The 18,319-nt window shown below is 39.0% G+C and overlaps 1 protein-coding gene across 2 annotated transcripts in view; it reads right to left on the bottom strand.

Moving 5' to 3' along the window:
* The window catches only part of NELL2 (neural EGFL like 2), a 135,815-nt gene that overhangs the window by 109,001 nt on the left and 8,495 nt on the right, over positions 1-18,319 (bottom strand). For both annotated transcript variants that reach the window (XM_030959604.1, XM_030959605.1), the window contains exon 3: positions 7,600-7,750. In XM_030959604.1, coding sequence (XP_030815464.1) covers positions 7,600-7,750 — 151 coding nt within the window. The remainder of the gene's footprint in view (positions 1-7,599; positions 7,751-18,319) is intronic.

Here is an 18,319-nt window from a genome sequence, read left to right as displayed (position 1 = left end):
CTGAAAAAAAGGCAAATAAATAAAATTAAAGAGCAATATGTACTTAAGAAAAAAAAATTAAAATCCTTATCCCCATTACTTATAAAAAAATCTTTATCTGAATATTTTTGCTATCAAAGTTGTGCCTTTTTTCTTAGGTTTATTAACATAAAACATTAAAAAGGAAAAAAGAGATCCTACAAAGTAGACCTCATTGCACAATAGCAGCAAGCAATTCTACTAGGAGTAGATTATGAAGATATAAAAGCAACTCATGCAGCACCACTACCACATTCAGCAATGCATTATTTGCTATTTTCTGTGGTATCATGACTGGGTGCTCAGGAGTGTGAGCTTTATTTTTCTATATTTCAGAACACTTAATTTGGAAGCAACACTAAGTGTTCTGAAACACTACCTATGAGTTTTTATTGCTTAGTGCATCCCCTAGAACAACATGGCACCAAAATATCCCCAGACAGATTATAACTTTTTCAACCGAAATTATTCTATGGTTATATGAAAAGTCAAGTGGTGGCTTCATTTTACCTGTAAGAATCTAGTTCCCACCTCTTACTTACACTACTGCTTGATCTTACTGGTTTTATCCTTTTCCATGTAGAGGTCTATCTAGACAAGAGAAGACTAGCATTTTTATTGGGGACTATTAGTTTAAAAACTGTCTTTGCTTTTCTGGATAAGTTGTAGCTCTTAATGCAAGTGCACAATGGGCAGGAATGCCACCAATTCAATTTCTGACCCTTCCTTTTGCTGAATGCAGTTTTAAAGCCAGACTGTAATTTTCTGACTTAGGGCATTTTTGTTCAAAAACGTTGATCCATTCATTAAAACCAAATCTTTTGACAGAAACAAACATTCTCACAGCAAAGCCTGTGGGGTCTAGGATGACATCCTTGCTAAAATGGAAGAGTGAGAGAGAGAGAACAAATATAAGATTCTCTGGAAGACTTTCTCAAATATCTTTAATGCCATGATTATTACCTATATGAAAGCAGAAATCCCAAGTGAAGAGAGCTCAAAAACTGGAAGAGGGTATTATCCATATCGACACAGATCATATAAACAGAGGACAGCAAAACCATTCTCTCAAATTTTTATTATAAAACTGGTGCTTCACTTCAACTCATGTCCAGCTTGCTGATCTCTCACACTTTTTCCCTGAAATTGGTGGGCTTTTCCACACTGACTGGTGGGAACAGGCCTGGGCCAATGCTGCTTCACAGACTGCCCTGACATCATCTGCAAGGGTACCAACTGCAGGAGACAAAAGCATGCCAAGGAAGATGCTAACAATTATGCAAAATGGACAGCAGCAGGCCAGTGCTCCAGCCTGGGCACTGTTTGGTTTACTAGCAAGCTTTCGACATGCACTGCCAACAAATCTGCATCAGCACTGCACCAAGTGGAGAGAAAAAAAAAAAAAGGAGAATGGCATTTCTCAGGGCACTTGTCTAAGGTGGAAAAAAAGAAAAAAGTTCAAGTTCCTGCTCCAAATCAGGCAGAGCAGAAATTAACCTTGTGAGGAAAATGCCTCTGAAGCACCCCAGCCAGACACCAACTGATCATTCTGGCATTTACATCTCTCTTGTTTATTTTCTCCCACCACAAAAACAGTCATGCACTTCAGCTTTGTTTCAGCACAGCACTGCTCCTTGCACTGGGCAGACATGGAGAACAGCTGTGGAGGAGGAAGGTGCATTCATGATGTGCTCAGGTGATGGAGCCAGCCCTGGGACATGCATGGAGGAACACCCTCCTTGTTGGGATGTTCACAGGAGAGAGCAGCCAGGCAAGAGGTAACAGCAGGGCAGAGATGCAGCATCCACACACATGCACCTGCACAAGCTACTGCTGCACAGCTTCTCTCCACGCAGAAAGAAGCACAAGGTAGCAGCTAGAAGTGAGATTCAGTATCCTGATGTGGAAGTGGAAGTTAGGAAACCTGTGAGGCTGTTCAAATCCTTTCCATCACTGTGCCACTGTGTCTGTGCCCAATTCAAACTAATAAAGCAGGTGGGGAAAAAATGTATGTCAGTAAGATATTGCTCTTATCAACTCCTTGCAGCCCCTTATCTGATTTCAGAGGGACTGCTGTGGTCTGGAAGCCTTTGAAGAGAAGACCCTGCCTCTCACCTGAGAGACTTCCTTGCTTACCTCCCAAATTTTGAGGTCAACCAAATCAGGGAGGCAAAATCTTGCCTTAGCCCCACTGCAGTCCATATAGCTTCTGCTGGGCTTAGTGCTATGATCCAAGAGCCCATGGCCATCACAAGAGCAAGATCCTCCAGCCCATCCAATGTTACTGCTGATGACAAGGCATGGCTCCCAGCTGGCCTTTCCACAGCCCATATGGGAGCTTAAAGGAGCCAGAAGCAGGAACTGAGGTCTCACCAAGCTCTTCAAAGCACTCCAAGGAAAGTTGTTCTTGCAAAAGGTGTTGGCTTGGTCTTGGAAAAATTCAACCCCAATATTACAGCACATTGCCCGTGCCGTTCCTATTTGGGCCATGGATATGAAATCAAATTCCCAAATTTAAGAAATAATTTGGAAACACTAATTCATGTCTTTGAGCAATTGCTCTCATTCCTCTCATCTCTCTCACTAGTTCCATTATCAATAGATAATAAATATTCCATTTTGTTCTCACTAATATATAGTCCCAGGAATATGAATCTTGCCTGCCTGAAGCTTCCTCTTCTACTAAAAATCAACAAGGGAAGAATTTTCTCAACTCAATCACTGTAAAAACAAATGGTATAAACCATGCCTCTCATTCCCTTTTCTTGACAAATTTTCTCCAAGGAGAGCAAGAGGACTGCAAATACAATAAAGAACTTTCTAGTAGATGTATTAGTAAAAGAAAAAGGCAGTTTCAACATAACTGTTTCCATTTCCTACCCCAAAAGAATACAGATTTCTCCATTATTTGTTTGCTCATAGAAAGCCGTATAAACAACATAGGAAGAAAAACAAAATCCATCAAAACTCACATTTCAGCTACTTCAGTGGGGGCTTTCAACATCATAGGAAGAAACAAATCTGTCTCTGATTCAAGAAGGCCTGTCACTAATCTCAATTCAATATAAGCATATAAGCACGTGCATATAAGCATTCTGTAAGATAGTCTCAAACTATTCACCCTGGATTAGCTGGTGCTGCAATGATTTACACTGTACATGCTGGCCTCACTTGATTTAACAAAAAGTTATGGAACAGTTAGGTTGAACTACAGAAACTTATATCCTACTGCCAATTTTTTTTCTTTTTTTTTTGGTCAGAGTATAAACTAAACTGAAGCAAAAACCCCAAATCCAAGCAAGAGTGACATGGCGTCAATCAATTTTATGATAACCTTTATACCCAACACTCAAAGAAACAGGTCATTCTTAACACCATGAAGGCATTAAACAGAGTGTAACACAAAATAGCTGCTTTACAAGTATTTCCATCCAACCCCATACTCAGGGATAGAAGTTAAATCTCCCAAACCAACACAAACAAGGAACTTCATTCCTTTGGGATAAAGAGCCTGATCAAGCTGTCAGTGTCTACAGAGAGAATCCCTTTGTCCCACAGAATCCTCTCACACACTGGAAAAGCAATGAATGAATGAATGAATGAATGAATGAAAATACCTTTTCTTGACACCTTTGATGAAACAGGCAAACTGCATCAAAAGAATAGAAGACTGACACCAGAGAAGTTTAAAATCACTACAGGAATTCAAAAGCTGTTACACAGAAATTCCAGTGTGTTCATAATTATTATCAGACCAGTAAGAAACAGAAACTAAGATTTAATACCAAAAAAACAAAATACATAACACTACCTTCTCTCTTCCAACAAAGAACATCATGGAGTGTTCTAATAAGCAGAAATAAGCTACTGCCTCTTTTGGCACAGGGAACAGCCATATACAGCTTTAACATTTGAAAATTCATCCCATATTACCTAACATCTGCTCTGCAATTATTGGCTTAAGAGGTGAATATTGGCTTAAGTGATAAATACTGAAGGCTTTTCTCAGTGTAAGAGTTTTGCAGCAGATTTTACGGTGTCAGAGAGGACACTTCACCCTGCAGTCCAGAAATACTGACACTCATACATCAAAAGCAGGGAACATACAGTTCCACCTCTATTTTAATACAATGGTCAAATGAGAGAACAAAATTCATGCATCGGGAATTCACCTCTGGCAACTTATCTCCTTGTAGGATAAATCAGTATGAGAGAAAATGTCACAGATAAGTTCCTCCTACATACTGAAAGAGGTTTGAAACTGTTGTACAGTACAGCCCATTTGACAGCAGATAATCACAAGAACACCAACTGCTGTGAAAACAAATACTAAGGAAGGCAGAAATTGAATAAATTAGTAGAGATACAAATTAAGCGTAGGAAATGCCTGTCCATAACATACTATTGATTTCAGTTCTCTGTTGCGGGATATAAAAAGCACTAACAAAAGGAAAGTATCATTAAACTACAACCCAGCAGCTTCATCCTTTAAGGGCCTAATATGCAGTATCTCAAGAGATATGAATGTAAGATTAGTTACATAAAGCCATCTAACCACAAAAGGAGGAAAAAGCTTTATTATCATCAGCTCCACTGCTGATGATTAAATGAAAATATATGATGGAATAGCAAGACCAAACATATATTACAACCCCATCACAGAGTAAAATCATCTCTCTGCTGACTTTTCCATCAAGAAGAAGGTGAGACAAATTCAGAAGTGAGGAGGATAATACAGCTTTAACTGTGAGATAAAACACAGAGCAATCAGTGTTTAACAGTGTTTCTACTCAGATTTTAGGTATCCCTTCATTAACACAATTAAAAATATTTACCTTTCTACCATGAAGTACAACACATTTTAGGCAGGGCACTGTCTGTGGTCAAGGTAAAGCCCTGAAGCCAAGAAGACATTTATAACTTCCATCTTCCAGACATATGCCATATAAATCTGCCATATAGAAAAGATGTGTTCTGCTGCTTGAAATTCATCTGAACAATTACTGATGTGTAATTTGAATTCCCTGGCACCGCAAGATTTTTTTCTGAAATTATCACCTCCATACTGTGCCCTAAACTATCACTGCGTGAACTCCTTGGCTGTTCTTATCAGTGGGGAAATACAATGTCTGTGAAAATGTATGGGCAAGTCAGAAAAGGACAGTTGCAGGTATGGTTTCAGGTTCTTTCCCTTTAAGACTAATTTTAAAATATTTTAATATATTAAATACTACAAAAATGCATTATCATTGTAAGAGGGGAAGTCAGCTTTGATACTCAATTAGGAAAAGAACAAAGCATTTAAGTGAGTATGAAAAGATTACTATATTTTCAGTAGATCATTTCAGGAGCACCCTTTTGTGATGACAGCAACAGCCCAGCCTCAGCAAATGCCCAAGCCTGAGACTTACACGCACAACTTGTGTATCACCCTGATAGCCCAAGGACAGAATTCAACACATGACATTAGAAGGGAAACTTTGTTAGACCAGCCCTGTTAACTTCTTAAGACACAAAGCCTTAAACAGCTGCATGACCATGTCTCAGTGGAAGAATTCATTTTTGATTATTTTCAAAAGGGACCCAGCAAAAAGGAACAAAAATAACAACTTCATAAAACTAGACAACAGAGACTGAATCAGTCAACTCTGAATCATATAACAATTTTAAGTTTATAAACCAAATTATAAATTAAAAAAAAAACCTACCAATTTAAGAAATGCCTTCAATCTACATTCACATAATTGCACCAACATCCATAGATTCACACAAAGAGAGGATGAGTTTTTACTCTGATTTATTTTCAAAAACACAAAGTATTAATAAATGCACCTTTTCTCACTTCTTAAACATTTTTATTTTCTTGTACCATAGAAATGGTTTTACCCTAGAACCATTAGTTGCCCATGAAAGCTCTGTAAAATAAAGCACATGAAAAGGTACTTGTGTGATAACTAATAACATCCTTCAGTTACTGCCACCTTCAGCCTTCCTCACCCTCATTCAGCTCCTCACTGCAGAAATGTCAGAGCTAGTACTGACCTCTGTAAACTGAACTGCAAGGCAGCAGTTCAATGCTAGTGCAACTTTTTTTGACATCAGTGTGATAAAAGGCTGAAGCTTGTGCAAAGGAGCGGAGTCAGGTTCGGCATTGCTACTTTTCCCACTAACTACAATGACTGCTGTGACAGAGACTTCACAAGAAGTTAAGAACTGAAAGAACTGTTATAGCCAAGTCCCTGTCAGAGGTGGGCAAGGTCAGAGATGGAGATCCAGCACTGAAGAAGCAGCTATTGAATATAAGCCATCAAATGCTTCCTTTTAACATCTACTTTCTCTTGTCTTTATTGTCATTCATCATAAAAGAACATTAAAACCGTAAGAGAAACTACACAAGGTGCTTGTCTGGTTGCAGTATTACCCACACCTAGGTCAGCCCTCATTTCAGCACAGTTAAACTGAACAAACACTACACGGCACACAGACATCTCTCCATATGACCCTAGCACAGAATAGACCTGAATGTGTTTATTAAAAGCCCAAGGGCACATCTAATGCCAACCATGAGACATTTAACTACTCCTTTACAAGTATGAAAATCCTTTTATAAACTTGGCATAATGATCCATGGGAAATGTTGTCCTTCTTGTTTGTTTTGTGGTTTGTGTTTTGGTTGGTCTTTTTGCTTGTTTTTTTAAACCGCAGAAGATGGGGCATCTTCTGCAGAAATTGACTGAAGCATCTTCCAGCACAAAATAATTGCCACCATGCTTCCTAATGAAAACTTGTACACTTATGTAAAAGAAACAGACATTTTGCTGTGCTTGAACATGTCTTTTTTTGTTGTTGTTGTTATTTTGTCAGGACACTGTCAAGAAAGGATGGGATGATACACAAGAAAATAAAAATAACTAGGAACATAAAGCAGAGCTCGCCTGTTTCTCGTGCTAATGACTGTTTAGAAAGTGCACATTTGAAAACTCCTTTTTATTTTGTCAGAGAATGATTGGGGAGTTATCTTTAATAGCTATTACTCAAACATACATATAAAAAGTATCTTATTTCTCTAGGAGTCTATATTCTATTGAAAGGATAATCCTTAAATCCCACGTGTCATTCACTTTAGTTTTTTAAGATTGACAACATTTCGAGCAAAGTGCTCTGCCATTCATGGGAAGATGTAAACCCATAACTGGAGGATTTTTTTTCTTTTTTAAGACTGCTTGCATTGTTAAAAACAATGAAGAGGTGGACTTACAGGGCCAGGCTTTGTCAGTCAGTGTACATATAGTGACATACATAGTGACAGTTTTATGCCAGCTGAGAATCTGGCCCTTGTGGTTATGAACAACAATGAAGAACTAGCTTTCCATGCCCTTGGTGGTAAGAGACATGTAAAAAAAAAAAACCCTCTTGTCCTTCCCCTGTGACTTTGTACAAATCTGCGCAACGTACCTATCCAAACACTATAAATAGTTACAAGTTATCTGCTACACAAAAATTTTGTTCTAATTTATGTTCAATTTTTTATGCATGAATTCATATTCTTTCATCAGCCAGCAGACAGGTATCAGTTCTTACCTGTGATCTAAATGGTGAATAGAGAAAATAACCCCTGAATTCAAATGGGCTTGTTTTAAGGTCACCAGGATCGTGAATTCATATTTATTTCTTAACTTCTGAAAAAAGATTTCAGCTGTTTCTGGAGATGCCTTCACATTTCTTGAAGTATCTAAAATAAACATGAGAGGAAAAAACACTTAGTATAAAATCTTACTTTACATCCTCATTCAAATATCTTACAAAATAACAGGCTATTTCTGAGAAGCACAATTGAACAGACAGGCAAAAGCAGGGATCAAAGTACTTAAAACATTAGTTTTGCATGCAGTGGAAGCCATTTAAATGAAAGAACACATTTTCTAGGACACCTGTTCTGTTCTGGGGAGGGGTGGTATTTTGTTTTGATCCAGGGTCATAACTCTTACTTTCTTCAGGGGTGGCCAGATGATACCTTTAATATCCCATCCAAAGTTTGGGCTCACTAGCAGTGAAGCACAGTGACAACACTAGACATGAGCCTAAACCCTGACATGTGACCTGAGCAATTTTTTAATGACTTTTAAAAAAATGTTATGCCTAATAGCATAAATACATAAATAAATAAACTAAAAAAAACCAAACAATTTACTCAACTTTAAGTAATAGTTTAAAAATTCACCAAATTTCAAAATGTTTTATTATTAATTCATTGCTCTATACTCCATTTGGGTGGTACTTTCCGGCTGCTTCTTGCACAGAATGTCATGAACATTTGTTAGAGTAGTGGCACACATATACAATAAAGACTTTACTTTTAAAAACCCACACAAAGCCTAGACTGATGCAATATTTCTGCTAAATTTGCACATAACATGCATAGAAAATAAAAAAGGCCCAAGCTTAAAACCTCTAGAGAGATAATTTACAAACAAGATGTCAAATGCTGGAAAAATAATTCCCAATCTCCAGAATACATTACACCAGAAAAAAAATTAATATACATTTTTAATGCACAAAATCAATTCATTAGCATGTGTAATCAAGTGTGTAAGATCTAAATCAGCTCACAAGCTTCTTGTAGCTTTTGACCATTCTGCTCTACTTGGGGAAACTATCTCAGGAACAGCAGCCAAGAGTGGACAGCAATAGAACTGGTGATTTTCTTTCAGCAACACAGGAGCTGAACTCCCAAGTATACCACTCCCAGCTTACATTATTCTTAAACAGTTTTTAAGCTGGACCTATGAAGATGCTGCTCTCCATTTACAGAAACAGTTTATTTTGGTTTATGGATCAGGAATATTTAAATATCTGTTTAGGAAATGCAACAACCTGTGCAACTGTGAAGTCCTAACCAAGCTCCTGAACAGGGTCACACCCAGTTGAATTTCATTTGCTTTACACAAAGGGGAACCCAAAAGAAAAAAAAAAAAAGCTAATTTCTACCAAATTCCTATTATATTCTCAAAAGCAACTGATGAAAAAGTATATGCTTAACACTCATACCCTTAAAGAAGGCCAGCCCATAGATTTATAACTATCCCCCCCTTCCACAGGCCCTTTTACTCTAACTGGAACTACTGGGATGCAAACACTGCACTACAGGTGGCCTGTACTCTGGCAAGGAAACAAACCCTCACCCTTCACATGGATCTCTCCAGAGCCACCCCAGTCCTCATCGCTGTGTGAGAGGCAGGGGAAACACAGAGCTGCCACAACACCCACAAGACAGGAATAATTTATGAGGTCTCTTCATGTCACCCTGAATCATTGCCTGATCACTATACTGGATGAGAATTTTCCATCCTTTATTCTATAGACCCTTATCTGGGTACCCTATAATCATCCATTGTGGCCTCAGATAACCTTCTTGCTTACAGACAGCAGCAGCAAGACCTGATTGCGTCATGCTGGCAGCCGAAACACCAAGGTTACCATCACAGTAACTGCTGGAGTGTTACACTGCCAAAAACACACGGCCATTCCGTTTTGGTATTGCAAATAGGTCAGATTATAGTTGCTGCTCAAAAAAGCTACACAGCCTTTTGAATTATTACTACTCTTATGAAGCACAACATTCTTTGCTCAGGGCAGGCACCAGGTGGATTTCTTAAAAGCGAGATGACTGAAAGGTCCTTGATCTGTCAGATCCATTCTTTTCACACTAACACAAGAGTGCAAATCCCTCCTTCCAACTGCCTTTGAACACTAGCAGTAGGTGCTTGATAGATCACCAGCTGTGCTCAATAAATATTGCTTCAGGCTTCTTCTTGATATTTGTCTCCTAGTAATCAGTTTAAGACCCAACAAAAATACTTCACTGGAACCGGGCTTCTTCCATAATAGCTTGGAAAAATCAAACTGTATATCCTAGACAATAATTTGCAGTTTCTCAATAGTTACATAAAAACCTTGTACTGTAAACATTTCTAATATACAAAACCAGAGGTATATTTTTTTCAACTTAGAGTGCAAGAATAAGGACAGAATTGTTAGTTTGAATGAGAAATTTGTCTCTAACCACAATACATATATTGAGTTTATTTTCCTAGAACATTGCGTGTGTTTGGTTTGACCACAACAATCCACAAATCTGTAGTGTCATCATCTTTAACTCATAGAAACATGAAAGTGACAATTAAAGAAACAAAAAATCCAAACTCAAAGCATGTCTCACTCCTTGTTCAGGCTAGATCCTTTAAGAGCTAACATTGCAAAGCAGCCTGAAAGCCCAGTGAGGAAAACCACTGACCATAAGACCTGCAGGAACTCAGCCCTTCAGACGACAAGCTCAGCAGCTGCCTGTGCTCCCAAAAGCCCCCACTATTAGGACACATTTCCCCTCTCAGAGAAAATCTGCAGTCAGAGCTCTGCAGCAAACACCAACATCACACCAGCATCTGCTGAAGGTGTCAAGAGCAGACAGTGTCACTTCAGTCATGCTCATGAGATAATAATTACTGCACTTTACCAAAGACAGCAAGTAACTTTCACCAGGACTCACGCCACAAGTCCAAAGGACTTCCACCAGTCCAAATGGGTAGTGGAGAAAGAAGCAGTCAAAGCGACCCTCTGTGGTCACCAGCCTTTTAATTGCTCTCATCATCCCTGTGGTGAAAACTGCATTCATAAAAACTTATGAGGAACTATTACAGGCAACTGATCCAGTCTTAACTGATCCAGCCATGCCTCCTCACAAAAAAAAAAAAAAAAAAAAAAAACCAAACCAAACCAAACCAAACCAGACCAAACCAAACAAAAAAAAATGGGTTGGGAGTAGCCACAAAAAAGTTATGGGCAGTAAGCAGGAAAATTTCCATACACAGCACCAGTAACATACTAAATCACACTGTGGAAAGACTTAGGACAAGCCATTGACTACCATTCATTTCCAGACCACAATAAAACAGTTATTAAATGGAATGAGTACCTTTTCCTAGCAAAGGGTGTGCTCTCAAATTTTTGAAGAGCATCTAAAAGTACACATACGGTATGAACTGAATTATAAAACAAATTCCCACAGAACAGTCTTTGAAGGAGGCATTCTAATTGAGCTCCACAGTTTGCTTCATGTGCACATAATCAGCTTCTAATAGCAGCGTCTATAAATCAATTCTGCATCTCACTGTAGCTCTGGTGAACTATCGAAAATAAATTCTAGTGGTTTGTGAGAAGAAGGAGGGCTGAAGGCTAAAATGAGGATGAAAAATATAATTCACTCAATTTTGTTTCAATTTCCTACACTAGGAGGGATGAGTGTCACAAGCATATATTCACATCCTGTCACATTTCCATATTCAACCTTTTGGTTAATATTTTTGTAACTAGGGATTTCACACAGCCTTCAAAGGGCAACTGTTTACTTTATATGGTTCTTTTATTTACATAACAAATATAAACTAAGCTGCACCCAGCCAACCAGGCAGCATTCAAAGCCAATCCAATAGCAAAATCTTCACGAGACTGACAGTACAGCAGGATTTTAATGGGAGCACAGTGCATTCAAATTCAGGAGTTGCATTCCTCTAATGAAAAATGAAGATATAAGGAAGTAAAACAACCTTTATTAGGCCAAAGCCTTGCTAGACGTGATATGCATTAAATTCTTCAGTAGAAAGACTGGTTGTTTTGCTACTGATATAAACTGATATATAAGATCAGCTCATAAAGCATTTTGAACTACTTTACCTATAAATTTTTCTATTCCCTTCTCAAAAATTCCCAGTTGTTTCAGAGAGAGCAGTAAAAAAAAGCAGCTGTAGTTTTCTAAACCCAGGTGAACCTGAGTTGGATTCTCCAAGGCTGTAGCAAGGAGCTCTGCAAGAGTCTGGGGGAAGCTGTTGCAGTTCCATCTGCAAATCTGAAGTTTAAGACTACAAGACACAGGGTAAACACTAACCCTGTAAGACTCCCACTGGGGCCATTCCCAAAGGGTGTGCCTACACTACAGGGCCAGGAGCACTGCCCAGCTCCCAAACCTGGGTGAACTCTAGAACTACAATCGAAACGTACGTCAGGATACAGTCAGGTACATCCAGACCTCTATGCACCCAAGCGCCCCCCATAAACTGGATCCAACCTGATCTCCCCAGAACAAACACTCACAAATGCCAGGAACAAGGACTCTAGCAATTAATTTCCCAAGTGGCATGATCAGGACCTTGGGATACCCCACAGACTGTTTAGGGACACAGCCCACAAACTGCCCTTGTAGTTTTGACACCCCCCATGGTGTGGCATTTCTGCCTTCTTATTTCCACTAAAGAAATGCTTCAGCAAGGATGCATGCAGATAGAAATGCAGTAGATGAGAAGGAGAAAAGGAAGAGGGCAAAATGCTCTTCAGCTGAAACGAAACAATCGAAACAAAAATTGACTTGAAGCCAAATCATTAAATCAAATAAAAACAAGGGGGAAAATGTCACAGTTTGTTCTTGCAGCATTTGGGGAGGTTCCAACTGCCTTTGCTTTGTAGCTTCCTCTGTTCTGAATGTCAGCTACAGCTTTGGTGTCATCCAGCAAGGGCTTTCCTCCAGCTCAAACCATATGCAAAGTCCCACAAGTCACAATGGACTGTCACAAAAGACTAGAAGACCTGTTTCTGAACACATTTTTCCCCAATTACATTGGCTGTTCATACTTATGTCCTTCAAAAACTGTAATCATATCACTCCTGGACAAAACTCTGGCTCCCCTATATGCTACATACTTTGATGTTTAAAGTCATTTTAGCACAACTGAGAACAAATCCACTGTGGGACAAGAGGAGGAAAAGGTACTGAGAGCCTGGACAATTAGGCTTGAATCAGGACAACTAGGACAGACCTGGCAAATCCATGACTGTCTGTGGAAGATGACAGCCATAATATAATACATATTCCCTGTGAACTGACAATATTACCACTGAAATCTGCCTAGTAGCATTCTGCAAGAGATGATACAAAACAAGTTTGGGGGTGATTATACTAGTGGCTGGGTTAAGCCTCTGAGTTTATATACCAACCAGCTGCTTCTAGAGACCAAGGCAAGTCAGATGGGGCCAAATCGTTCTGTGATGGATTCAGTACCACAGCTCTCTATCTTAGTCTTAACCTGCACAATGCTAAGACACTTAGACATCTTTCATCTTTCCTTGGGCTGTTGTCCCTTCAGCAAAGAGGGAATTTGCACCAGGATTACAAGTGGAAATAATTTCCTGTAATGTAAAACAGTCCAGCTGAACCGCAAAAACTCAGGCGTGCTCTTCCAAAAATGTCAGGTCCATGAACAAGGATTTCATGACTTTTGGACTCAGCAGGCAAAAAGTAAATAAAAGATAAATAGTTATAGAACAGGTTCTAGTGACTGTATCTGCAATAACATATTTCTGACAGTTTTTCAAACCTTTTGCAAATGACAGGATAAAAGATCTAATTGCAGGCAAACCGGAACTTTGAACAAGTAGGACTCCAGATTAGAAGTCTGTATTCTCAGCACAGGAGGCTGAAACAGCTGATTTGCTAACAAGCAATACAGATCCTGCCACACTGGATTGTTAATAAACAACTCCTATCAAACTGCCACAGAACATGAGAATGTACTCTCCTGAACATTTCTGAAAGGAATTTTAGAAATGTATAGATCAACACACAGGGAAGCAGGACACATAGAAAACTACTAACAGGAATTTTTAAAGGCATACATGATACAGAAAACTTCTGTTCCTTGAACACCAGAAATACTGTCTCTTTCCCAGCAACTGCCATCATGCAAGATAATATCACCAGCAGAAAAGGTGCTACTCAGTGGGGACCTATGACAAGACAGCAAAATAATGAAGATAAAAGACTTCTGTTCTTGTTACTGAAATTCCACTCCTAGGAAATTAAAATGTGTGCTGCACAGTATGCTCTGCACCATGTATTTATCATTGTGATGCTTTCTGGTGATTTATAGGTTACAGGTTATCAATTTTAAGTTGCAATAGCTTTTCTAATTACCATTTTTTTCCTAGCCTATACTCCAACACTACTCTTAAACCTTTTTTAAGTTTTGAAGATGCTTTGTATGTGCTCCCTCATAGGTAGAATCATATACTGCTACTTAGAATTATGTTGTTTAGGTTTTGCACAGCCAATACCACTATAAAACCTACTATGTTTGAACAAGGACACCAATGTAGCACAGAGTGGGATTTATTTTGTTTCTTCATTTCAGTGGAGATTCCAGCTTTATTTAAAAGGTTACAGCTACTATAGCTTTATAAATATACATGTGTACATAAACATGAACTCCCTTTAGGCACAAAATAGCTTTCTAGAAGCTGCTTTGAGAACACCTTGAAACCTGTGGAGAAAATCAAGCCTGCCTTGTTTTTCTTGCAGCTGCCATCTGTGGCATATGCACCTAGTTATGCTTGGTTGCATACTGTCACATGAGCACTTTGTGTCAAAGTGACCTAACAACAAACAAAAGTATCACACCAAGAAATGCTGTTAACACTGGGACGTTGAAGAGCAGAAGAAAAACAATGCATCATCTTCCAGCCCGACTAGTACTGTAATAAGGGCATGGCACACATGAGAACTGCTAAAAGACTGATTTTATTTTCATTGTATAGCATGGCCAGGATTTTAACAGCTATTCAATCCACAGCAAAAGGGGAGGACAGGAGGAGGAGGAGGAGAGAGTGTTGCCAGCCTTTTCCAAATGAAAGGCAGGCTACCAAAGGTAAACAAAGCCCAATCAATTAACAACAATAAAGTACAAACTTAATGGCAATAATAAATCATGCAAGCAGATTATGCTAGTTGTAGATCAAGCTGCATCACATGCCCTACCCTTCTCTCTGAAGATATGACACAACTCAAATTCTCAAATATATCCTATTCCAGTGGTGAACTATCATACAATGACAGACTGTATGAGATCAGCACCCACCACAGCACCTCTGAATTAGGATCATGCTTGGTGTAGGCAATCCAATCCCCTCTCAGCAACACACCACGTCTCCCCCTCACTTGGTTCTCACTGTGCAAGTGTCAGTAAGTCTTACTCATGCTCTCTGCTCAGTCATTTTCTCTCAAAACCTCCTTTTGTTGTGACAAGTATGCTGTTCCTGAGGACCTAACTCCTCACGCCTGTGTTTCACAGATTCATTCAGGCTGGAAAGGACCTCTTGAGATCATCTAGCCCAACTGTAATCACTTGTGGATGACCTAGGTTTACCTTTTTTCTTCATGAAGAACCTGTTTCTCCCTCTTGGTAGTGATTTGGATCTCTGATCCTAATTTTCCTTCATCCCTGGCTTTCTAGGGTATAACTGTTTTTTGCCCACATTAGGGTTAACTGCCTGCAGCTAAGAAAAACTCTATCTTTTAAGAATTTAAGCGCTGATTTCTTCTCACACAACACAATGGTGAGCTTAAGGAAGCATTCATATGAGATCATTTTACAGACTACCACAACCATGCAGCCTGCATGAAAGATTAACTTCTGACACAAGAGAATGGCCAACAGCCACTGGCACAGATAAAAAGCACCAGAAAACTTAAACCTGTATCCCAACAGCAAAAATAGAGCAAGCAGGGCAGGGGGAGGGAGGCCACCAGTAGAAAAAAAAAATTATCGGAATATGGACACATCCAACACCTCTGTTGCTAGCCACAGGTCTCCAGCAGCAGGCTGAGCAAACAGCAGCAGATGGGGGGAGAAGGCTGAACTGTACTGAACTGTAAACACAATTCAAGCACTAGCAGAAATGGGAAGTGGCAGAGAGACCACACCTGGGGGTAGAGGCAGGCCACCAATGCCACCAACCATACTGGCATGCTTGGAAAAATCTCTACTCACAGGATATCTGTTTTGATGTCAGAAAAAGGAAAGAAAAGAATATTTTGAATTGGGAACATCAAAGAGGAGAGGTACCAAGGAATACCATATACACAACTCAACTGTAAGCAGGGCAGACTGGTAGAAAATACATGGAAGGCTCGAGCCAACCTTTACCAGACATTTCAAGAAAGCTGGGAAAGACCAGAGTTCAGGTTCTCCAGAAGTTCTTATTTAAGTCAGGTATTAACTGAGTCTATGCTGCTGCAAATGTGCCCACTTGCCCTGATTAATCAGCTACAGGCTTAAACTCATGCTCAACGTATAAGCTTGGAGGACTTAAAATTATAAAATGTTTCCAGGCTCTAATTTGCTCTTGTAGGCTTATTTTAGCCCAGCATCATCAAAATATATGTAAGTACACCAAAGAACAAGTTTCAGGAGAATACAGAGGTGCTGGTTTGATAATTGTGTACTAAGTGTTTGATGCTACATTGTGTCTGAAAAACTCTCCCTATCCTGATCAATTTCACCAACGCTGCCACTCTCCAGAGTACAGAAAGACTTAAAGGGTCATCCACTCATTTCTTAGCCTATTACCTGACAACTATGTACAATGACTACAGCACAGCGAATGTTTCCTAGATATTTTATTTCAGGCTATCTTCTAAAAAAATCAAAAATATGGAGATTTGCACCACTACTTTTCAGCAGCTATTCCATAATCTAAACTAGTTCACTGTGAAAGCCTTCTTTTATCTTAAATCCTCTCCATTTGTAGTATCATTACTCTTACCTCTAGCTCTTTGAATACTAAATAATTCCTTCATTTTAAACCACTAAAAATCTTCTAATACTAGACACTTATCATACAACACTTCTGTCATTTCTTGGACAAGCTGTACATGCTCAAGTTCTTTCAAAAGCTTTCTTACTAAGCCAAACCTTTTGTTACTGTATAATCAGGTTTGCTGTTTTTCTCTTCAGTCTCTGCAATTCATTGATATTTTTCTGAAATGCAGAAACTCAGAGTGAATGCAATAACCCAGATGCAATTTTTTTAAAAATTCACCCTCCCAGATCTCTTACTCCCATATGCTTTCCTTATGCTAATGGTGTGTGCATGAATTCTTAATAAGAGCAACACTGAACAGGGTACACAAGGTTTTCCTCAAGTCAACCCTCTTCCTTGACTGAGAGCTGAGCAAATCTAGGGACTATTTCAAGTTCAAGGCGTATTAATGTTACAGAAAATCTTAAGACTGTCTTTGGAACAGCTGGGGCACAATATGCAAATGCATGCTTAGGGAGCTATTAAAACACAGATTATTGACCTCAAAACTCAAAGAAAATATCCTTTGGAATGCTTATGGATCATTTCACAGCTGTATCTAGAGACTGATGGATATCCAGACAGAGTCAAGGCTGGTGCATATCATCTTCATTTTTAGGATAAACACTATGGATGTTACCACCACCTAATTATACTTAAATAAGCATTTATGCTGGGGAAATTGTATAAACATTGCTATAACAGAGTATAAACATTGCTCTAACTCTACAGTTGGAGGTCTTTTTGTTATTATACTCCATGTTTTCAGAGAAGGGAATAGCCACTCAAATTCCACTAAAAGAGTTCTCCGTTATGGATCGCTAGCAATATTGATTGTAATGGCTCCCTTGGAAACATTACAGTCTATCATAGCAATTTTGGTGCTGCAGCAAATATGTTAATCTGCTAAAAGCCTTTTGAACATTGTGTCTTTGGAAGTCTCTTTCAGTCTGCTGGTCCTTTTAGACCATGCCCATTGCTTTAGCACCTTGCAAGAGCCCAGAACTGTGAGCAGCTGCTCATGAGATGACTTCAAGCTAAACGTCAGTTAGTTCTAAGTTTGTGTGTCTCTCTGAAGTCATCAGGATCTCACACACACCCCCAAAAACAAAGCATGCACCAAAAAAACAAAAGCAAATAAAACGTTAAATAATAAGAATTTTTGGCTGTGAAATTCTTCCATGTTGAAAATGGCTACAGAAATTTTTTTTTCTATCTGAAATATCTAAGTGAGCATTCACAGTAGGTGTTTATTGTGGAAAACATGTCCAGGCAAAAAAAAAAAAATTTAAAACCAAAGTACCATTTCTTATATTTCTCCTCAGATTATCCTGAGAGGAAATCGTTTGGACAATGCCAAGATGGAAAAAAAAAATAGCATGTCTTAAACATTGAGACAAAATATAGAGGAGTTTAGGCAAAAACAGGCGGACAGAAAAAAAGAATCCAATGGTGAAAAATCCTTTTTCACCCCTTCAGCTGTGCCTAGCAGCACAGGTAGGAGAATACAGCTGCTCCGTGGATCTGCACCTTGGCACAAAACCAAATGAGACGAAATATAGGGAAGAGTCACTACAAAGAATTACAGTTTTCCGTGACAGCTATATAAAATTTCCAG

This window comes from Camarhynchus parvulus, chromosome 1A (genome assembly GCF_901933205.1).
Source record: "Camarhynchus parvulus chromosome 1A, STF_HiC, whole genome shotgun sequence".
Classification (NCBI taxonomy): Eukaryota; Metazoa; Chordata; class Aves; order Passeriformes; family Thraupidae; genus Camarhynchus; species Camarhynchus parvulus.
This window is presented reverse-complemented; position numbering and strand designations above follow the sequence as displayed.